Source organism: Plasmodium cynomolgi, chromosome 14 (genome assembly GCF_000321355.1).
Source record: "Plasmodium cynomolgi strain B DNA, chromosome 14, whole genome shotgun sequence".
Taxonomy (NCBI): Eukaryota; Apicomplexa; class Aconoidasida; order Haemosporida; family Plasmodiidae; genus Plasmodium; species Plasmodium cynomolgi.
Window position 1 is genome coordinate 2,369,267 of NC_020407.1, and position 8,828 is coordinate 2,378,094.

Below are 8,828 nucleotides of genomic sequence, written 5' to 3' on the forward strand. Positions count from 1 at the left end.
CTGTGTTTCTGCCCTCCATCGACATATTTCCGCGGAGATTTCCCTTTCTACTTTCGACCCTGTGCGGGGAAAAAAAAAACAGATCGATCTTTAAGTGAACCCTTCGACATCGTGCGGATGTGCATATTCGCAAGCGGGTGGTATTTTTTTTTTTTTTTTTTTGCCGCTCATCATTATTGCGTATTAACCATGAAGGGGGGAGGCATTATAAAAAAAAAAAATCCTCTGCTGATAACGCGAATGAAGTGATTCGTATTCCTCTCAAATGTGGCAGAAAAAAAGATTCATAATTGCGAAGGAAAACGTGAAGAATCATTTGTGATGGTTCGAAGCAATTCCCCACTCATGAATGAGGCAAAGAAAAAAAAAAAAAAAAAAAAAAAAAAGTGATAAGTTGTTTATGTTCTGTTCTTCACCCTGTGATACGACTGCTCATCCTAATCGTATCCCTCGCTTCCGACCCTCTCCTTCCCCCACTATTCCGTGCTGCTCATCAGGGAGTACTACTACATACAAAAATGTTAAAAAAAGAAAAGAAAAACGCGTAACAAAGCGGAGGAAAAACATTCAACCTGTTTGCACACCACAGACAAAGGAGGATATCCCTTTTACCGGCGCCACACACCAAAAAAAAAAAAACGTACGCAGTAGCCCCCTACAGAGCAGTACATAAACGGATGTCATCATTTTAATGGAAAAAAATTAACAAATATTCTTCTCCGTAAGGATGAGAAAAAGGTTATAGGAATGCCAAACTGAAACGAACGCAAGATAAACACACGGTATGTCCAAATCCACATGTACGCATAAACCCACAGTGGTGTGTATCCCCCTGTTGTCGCAATAAATAATTGTGCCCCTCTCGAGTGAGCAATATGAGCGAAGAAGGATTCGATCTGTATCCCCTGGAAGAGGGCGCACTGATAGGCCACATAAACGTTGACGAGGAGGTAAATAAAAAAACGAAAACATATCTGAGCATGTCCCTAAAATACATTCGTGAGAAGAAGCTCAAAAGTTGCGAAGAATATCTGAGCGGAGTACTACCCGCTGTTAGGGAACACCCATTTGAACACCTAACCTTGATGACGATAAAAATATATTGTAATTTAAGACTGAATAATTATCGTCTCGTTTCCAGTGACCTCAGTTCGATTGGTAATTTAGATAAAAACAGTTACAACTTTGAACACGTCGCATGGAAATATAAGAAAAAAAATGGCTCCATGATTTCTTTCCTCCTCAGACTGATTAACTGCTACTACCCCTACACTCTCAATTTGCACTTTACATCATTCGACCGACTGTACCTATTGATACTGCACTATGAGAAGTTGCTTCATGAGTGCACCGCTCAGTTGGGAAGTAGTACGGGGAAGAACGACGCCTCTTCGAACTCCTCCCATACAGAGATCGCGCTTGATGAGGATCAAATACTGCAACTGGCAGAGAAGAGGAAGAAGGTCATCCTGCACAATATCGCAGTCGCGTGCTACGTCCTCTGTGACCTCTTGCTTAAGAAGAATTACATCGAGCAAGCTATTCATCTCCTGAAGGAAAAAATATTGCGATATGATGCAAACCATATTGCCACCATATCTTTGATTGGAAAACTGTCTTTGCTTATGGGGGCACTGGATTCCGCGGCGAGGTCCTTCGACTTGGTTGAGCACCTAATCGGGGGGAGTAATCCTTCCACGGGAGAAGCAGCTTTCCAGAATGACGCAGCTTCCCCGAATGACGCAGCTTCCCAGAATGACGCAGCGAGAGCACACACCTTGACAAATTCAACTTTCTTTAATCTCTACCTCGAGGATTATCCATCCGCATTGCAAAAAATTCTGGAGATCCCCCCAAACCTCCCAGCGGAGCAAAACAGAGGAGAGGCGGCCAACGACTACGCCATATACTGCAACAACATCGCAGTCACTTACTTCTTTAACAATGACGTGAATAAATCGATTAAGACTATGGAAGAAACTGTGACTAGGGACCACGGCAATGCTTACCCTTCGCTTGTAAAAAATCTGAACCTCTTATACGAGTTCACCAAAGTGAGAAATGAGAGAGAGGGCACTTAAAAATGAACCACGTCGCCTGGGACCACCTGAGTGAAGAGATCAGATCAGGAGGCTCCGGCGTTAATACTGCTGCGCAGGGGGGGGGCGAAAGTTAACATGTGCATGTCCCCCTACGCGCTGCATTTGGGTCTTCGTCGTTTGCTAAGCCGTTTTCTAAGCCGTTTGATAAGCCCTTCTCTTCGCCTTTTTCTTCCCCCTCTCTTGGCCTTTTTTTTTTCGTTCCCCTCTGTTGATGGGCCCATAAACGGGGCAAATCGACCAACCGGTCATGCGAGCGAGCTGGACAAGCTTAACAGAAAAACAGTCTGCCTCAGTGGTACGCAGGGTTGCCCGCGAAGGGAGGCAAATGCATAAGAACACTTTGCTATGTTTTTGTGAATATCGTTGTGAACCATGCGAAGAGCGTCTCCTCGTGAACTGCTTCCCCCCGTGAACTGCTCCCCCTGCTGAATGGATTTCCCCTTTTTTTTTTTTCACCACTCGATCATCCAAACGTGCCCGCCCCGAGAAAATCGCCCTCCCTCCCTTTTTACCAAAGAGTTAACAAGGGGCCCGTAAGAAACCAAAACGGAGACTCTACTGATCGGCGCTCTGCTCGCTCTTGCGGGGAGGAGATTGGATCGAAAGGAAAAGCATTCAACATAATTTTTTTACATGCTCACAAATAAAACACACTTGTCGCGAAGCACTCCGCGTACCTCGTACGACAAAGCGAACAGTACAAACGGGCACAGAAAAGAGAGGTGCCAAAAAAAGTAGCGCGGGTCAAGGTCAACGCGCACAGAACGATTTCGCGTGACGTACCTGAACGGAGAAGAAGAAGCGGAGAAGAAACTTGGCGACCAACTTACCCCTTGAGCGGTCCCCATTAAAAGTCGTATTTTTAGAGGCCCCTCTGCGAGCTGCGCATTTTTGGAGGCCCTCTTTTAGCTGCGCGTTTTTGGAGGCCCCTCTTTAGCCACGCTTTTATCGCATCGCTTCTATCCCGCGCGAGCGCGCCAAAGAGGGGAACAACGAAGAAGCCCTGCAAAATGACCTCCCCGCGCGCCTCCACTTATGAGCAGTGAAAGGCGGCTACCCCCCGCGTTAGCCCAAAATGAGTGTCCTGCTTTCGGTTTTTCTCCTCCTTTTTTGCGTCGTTTTCCTGCCCCAGCGTGTTTCCGTTGATGATGGTAAGTGGGTCCCACGTGCCCCCGCGGTGAGGCGCGTTAGGCGGTGAGAACCGCTATTTGGTGAGGTCCGCTATTTGGTGAGGTTCGCTATCCGGTGAGAACCTCCATCCGGTGAGAAGTATAAACCGGTTAACTTACACCGATACCGATGCCGACACCGATGGCGCTACCGCTCCCGCTACCCGCTCCCGACACCGCTCCCGACACCGCTCCCGACACCGCTCCCGACACCGCTATCCGATTCCCCTCCCCCCCAGGGATCTTCAAAAGCCGAGTGCTGAACCCGTTCCACTACAAACGGGAGAAGAAGCGCATAATGAAGCACGTGAACTCACTAGCGTTCCTGTACAACGAGTTCAAGAACAACGTAGAAGATCTAGAGAAGACCTATGAAAATTTTCTCAAAGCATTGAAGGTATCAAAGGAGACAGAAGAAAGGTTACTCAAAATGAATGATCTCAAAACAGCAAATTTCATAAATGATATGGAAGATCTAAAAAGTGAATATGATGTATTTAAAGACTCGATAGAAGAAAATCTTAACAAAAAAAAAAATGAGTTCAATAAAACGTTGAAGACAACCATTGAAGGCTTCTTCCAAAATGCTGTGAAGGAGTTAAAAGGGATCACCAAATACATCAGGTACATAAATCTGAATGCAACTAATCTGCACAAAATTGTTTCGAGTATTTTTTCCAAGGCTATGAATTTAAGTGATATATATGAGCAAAACATAAATCACATTTACGAAATTGGGAAGGAATATTATCGAATAAAATTAAGCTCTCTAAATCATCTGCTCGCTTCAGAATATGATCAATACAATAAGACACTCGGATTTATATCGAATGAAAAATATTTGGATAATTTTTCAGATGTATTTTATATTGAAATGTTAAAAAATTACTTAAAAAATTCAACAAACAAAACGGTAATGATAGATTTATCAAACATCTTGGAAAGACATTCCTTTCACGAGTTGTCCTATTTTTTTAATATTTTTTTAAAGTCCTTCCAAAAGGGAGTCATCATATACGTTATAAACAGAGTAGACACCAACTACCATAATAATAAGATGATTTTTATTGAGTACTTCAAATTGTACGAATTGGTTAACTATATTAAGTATAATTATAGCCATCTCAAAATTGATTTCATAGAAATACATGTATTTAATATGTATATTTCCTTTTTTATTAATGCGAATGGAATTTTATACCATGTGAATTATGAGTACTTCCTCGATGCTAACTCTATTAACCTGTACAATGCGTACAACTATGGTTACTTCTTCACTAATCAGAAGATCCCCGATGAAACTTCCCCTAGCAGCAGCGGTGATGAGAAGGCAGCTTCGAACGGCAGCGATAAATCTGGTGCTAACCTCGGGGGGGAGAAGGCTGTCGCCCCTGAAGAACGCATATACGTGCTCTACGTGGGCAGTCGAGTCATGCAAGAAAATTGTGTCATGTATAACCGCAAAGATATGATCGAGTTCAAGAAGGGAAACGCATACAAAATTATTCAGCAGAATAAATTCAACTCGCATGACTCCTTCTTCAATATCTTTCTGCTGAAGCTCGAGTCTGAGTACCACTTTTATAACCAGTTCCTCAGAAGTGAGCATGAGCACCTCTACCGCTTCTCCGTGCACAACTGCAATATGATTCTGACATACGACTCCTTGAGCAAGTTTGACATTCCCCATGAGAAGTTCACCCCGCACTTCAAGTGAGCCCCACAGCGCGGCACCGTAGCGTGGCACGTCAAACCTGCTTCGCCCGCGTGTTCTCACGCCGCGTCGCACCTATGTGTTATCACACTATACCGACTCGTTTGCACGCCACATCGCACATATGTGTTATCACACCACGCCGACTCGTTCTCACGACACTTCCTCCTCCACCCCCCCTGTAGAGACGTATACACCCTGATCATCATCTACCCGGGAAGCAACATCAGCTCGATGTGCAGCCTCTTCAGCAACTACATATTTCGGGAGTCCGTTTACAACCTACGGAAGGAGCAGTCCAATGTGCTGGAGATCTACGCAGAGAGGAAAAAGCTAACCATGCTGGTGAACAACAAAACGAAGAACTACTACGTCAACCTGAACAACAAAAAAAAGGAAGAGCCTCTAGAGAGTAGCCTTCTCAAAATGAAGAGCTGCCTAAAGCAGTACGTGAAGAATAACTACGATGACTACTTCGATTATTTGAATATCATTTATTTTGTATCGTCCGATTAGTTAGGCTACTCGGCTGCTGGTCACCAACGTGGCTGCTATTCAACAACGCGGCTGCTAGTCAACAACGCGGCTTCTAGTCACCAACGTGGCTGCTATTCAACAACGCGGCTTCTAGTCACCATTTGTATTTCTACCCTTCTTAGCAACCCCCGTGTGATATTTGTTTTTTTTTTTTCTTTCGCATTTTTCCTAATTTTTCCTTTTTTCGTGTATCCCCCCCGGGGGACGGCTCCCCCTTTTCAATGCAGATCTTTTTGTCCCGTCTTTATTCCCCCTCGTGCAATTTTGCTCCACTATATGTTGTACCATTCGTTCGACGCCACCCACCTTGGGCTTGTTCATTTTTTTTTTTTTTTTTTTGTGATTTTCACCAAAGTGAGGAGCCAACTCGTTAAGGCAAAAAAAAAAAACATGCTGAAATTTTTGTGACAAAACAGGAGTATTTTGCTCGTAAAGGGGCACCATTTTTGCGCTCCATGACGGTGCGATTTGTTCGAAAAGGGCAGACACTGGGGAGGGGTAAAACAAGGCGGTGTGACACGCGGCATATAGGAGGCATATACGAGACATACACACAGCATATGCACAGCATACGCACAGCATGCACACAGCATACACACAGCATGCACACAACATACACCCCCCCCCTGCAGTCTCACATTGCGTCACCCTTTCTATCCCTTGGAAAGGAAGACAAACACCTTGACGACCCCGTCTCTGTGCTCATAACGAATCCGCTCCTGCTGAATCGGCTTCATGAAAAGATAGCTGCGCACAAAATACCCCCCCCTGATTTCATGGGAATAATAATCGGCAAATCTGTGAACATCGTAGGGGATCTTCCTGCCTGATATTGTAACATAATTATTGTTTGAGGAAATATTAAAATTTTTTAAGTCTCCTGAAATGAAAAAATAAAATACAACCTTTTCTTCATCGTAGAGGATGTTCACGGGGGGGACAAAGTTCACCGGGCTGGATGTCTGGGGGGATTTTATTTCCTCTATGAAGTCGCATTTTTTTATTTCTCCCTGCCTCTTCTTTTGGTGTGTAATGTCCGGTGTGTACAGCTGGATGGGGGTGCTTGGAATGGACTCCGCTTCAACCAGGTGATGATTTTGGCCGTTGGAGGTGCCTTTTTTCTCACGTCTGCGTCGTGGGCGTTCCGGACTGCCCCCTGAGTTTGCCGACCTGTCTGTCCTACCCCCTTTGTCCGCTTTCTTATTATGATACATAGCTCGGTGCTGTAGTTGGGCATCTCTCAAGTCATCTCCACCTATGGTATTTCTCTCCACCTGTTGAATGTACTCCCCTGCTAGGTAGCTATCGACGTGCCCACTTTTTTCATTATCCTGTGAAGCATATGGTAACTTCCCCTGTTTACCAATTTTAAAAGGCTCGAACTTTTCATAAACGGAAGGGTCGAACGAGTTGTCCAAAACCAGTTCGTGCCAATTCAAGTCGTAGAAAACCTTTTCCGTGTTTAGGTTTTTTTTGAGGATTTCAATTTCTTCCATTTGGTCAAAGGGTAAGGTGGGTAACTAGTGCAGGAGAGGTAATAAAACGAAGTGCTACTTTCTGTGAATTTTTTTTTTTTTTTTTTTTGTTCACCCTTCCCTTAAACGGTTCACTTTTTTTCTGACCCGTTCAGGCAAATTTTGTTTCTTCCCCTTGGTGTATATTGCCCAGCTCACAGTGAAGGAGAATCCCCAACTTTGTGACTGTCCACGTGAAGGGGTTGCTTCTCTGAGGAGGTTGCAACTTATGTTCGGAGTGAAAAACGAAAAGTCGCTCAACGACAAGTAGTCTATCCGCAGGACAATTAATTGGAAGTGCAACTCAGTCAGGGGGTATAAAAAATAAGCAAAAAAATAAAAATAAAAATAAAATAAAATAAAATAACGTACAAATGGGACGAGGATGGGAAAAGAGGAGTATGTCTTTATGTAGAGTCCCCTATGGGCAATCAAACAGCAGTGACCTGTTGCCCCCGAGTGCGCAATTTCAATTTCAGAACAACGGAAAGGACAAACGGACAAGGAGATTTACGTGCAACTAGCATTCAAAAGAAAAATGACAAAGCGGAAAAAATGTACTTCTCTTCTCATTTTTTTTTAGCAACATACGCGGGAAGGGCGGAGCATTTAGGGTTTGAGAAAAATGGGAAAAGACAGAAAAAGGGGAAGCAGGAAAAAAATGAAAAAAAATGGAAATAGGAAAAAGGGGGAATAGGAAAACTTTCTTCGTTAAAATGGCAATATATGCCTACAATGCTGTTTTGTTATGCTTTACTGTTTTTTTTTTTTTTGCTGTTTTGTTATGCTTCACTGTTGTTTTTTTTTTGCTGTTTTTTTTCCTTGCCTTTTTTTTCCCTTTTTTTCGCACTTTTTCCAATTTGCACGAAGCGAGGGGAATGCGGCACTGCTGTAGAGTGGCCCTAATCCCCCACCCATACCCACGTGCGGACAAACAGGGGAACCAAAATATATGCCCCACGTGTGGACGTATGCATACATACATACGTCCCTTTTTCGCATTAATTCTGCGTCGAAGCAACCAAGACAAGTACCTTCCTCCCTCTGGAAATGTTTACCATTCCTGGACATTTCTCCGGCGCAACTGTTGCACACGAGTCCTATCCCCCCCCTCTACCTGATCTGGAGTTATTCATTTTGCTGAGCTTCACGTCAAAAAATATTAATTTGCACGCACACCGTGCTTGGGGGGGGAACCCTTTTAAGCGCATCATTATTTCGCAGGTGAAAGTTTCAAGGGGGTCCTTTTTAGCCAATATTCTGCACACATGCCGTGCTGTGCTGCGCCGTACTGTGCAGCACTATGCCGTATTTTATTTTGCCACTTCTTTTTTTTTTTTTTTTTTTTTTCTCTCTCTAACCCCATTTACAATACAATGTGCTCATTAACACAGCAACGGGGCGCACACCTGTGTCACTCCGCTTATTTTTGCAACCTAAATGTGCGTGCCCTGTTTTACTTTCCTCGTAAAAAGGCGGAAAACGATTCACTTGGAGGGGTAACTCATGTACGTGCTGCCTAACGGATTGCATCGCGGTGGGATAGAACGTCAAGCAGTCGGACTTGCAACCTTTGCGCACGCATACACTCAATGTGTGGCATTTCAAGTGCCACCCATGGTTACCTCGCAAAAAGGGAGTTGTACTTTCACGCATAGGTCAGGTTACGAAGGCGAAACGAAAGACACGGCAAAAATGAAGCACTAGCGCGGGAACATCACAGCGGATGGGCATATCCTTACGTACACATAAAAACTTGCGGCGTTTTTGCCATCAAATAGGATAAATGGGG

General features: G+C 44.2%; 3 protein-coding genes across 3 annotated transcripts; 2 read left to right on the forward strand and 1 right to left on the reverse strand.

Moving 5' to 3' along the window:
• Positions 1 to 875: 875 nt before the first annotated feature.
• Positions 876 to 2,081, forward strand: PCYB_146200 (hypothetical protein; the record flags this gene model as incomplete). Its single annotated transcript, XM_004225090.1, has 2 exons — positions 876 to 1,368; positions 1,411 to 2,081. The coding sequence occupies 2 exons, from the start codon at positions 876 to 878 to the stop codon at positions 2,079 to 2,081; spliced, it is 1,164 nt and encodes a 387-aa protein (XP_004225138.1).
• Positions 2,082 to 4,430: 2,349 nt separating this feature from the next.
• Positions 4,431 to 5,501, forward strand: PCYB_146210 (hypothetical protein; the record flags this gene model as incomplete). Its single annotated transcript, XM_004225091.1, has 2 exons — positions 4,431 to 4,984; positions 5,171 to 5,501. 2 exons carry the CDS (start codon positions 4,431 to 4,433, stop codon positions 5,499 to 5,501), a joined length of 885 nt encoding a protein of 294 aa, XP_004225139.1.
• Positions 5,502 to 6,175: 674 nt separating this feature from the next.
• PCYB_146220 (hypothetical protein) lies at positions 6,176 to 7,018 on the reverse strand (the record flags this gene model as incomplete). The annotated part of the gene is made up of 1 exon (XM_004225092.1): positions 6,176 to 7,018. The coding sequence occupies one exon, from the start codon at positions 7,016 to 7,018 to the stop codon at positions 6,176 to 6,178; it is 843 nt and encodes a 280-aa protein (XP_004225140.1).
• Positions 7,019 to 8,828: the final 1,810 nt, after the last annotated feature.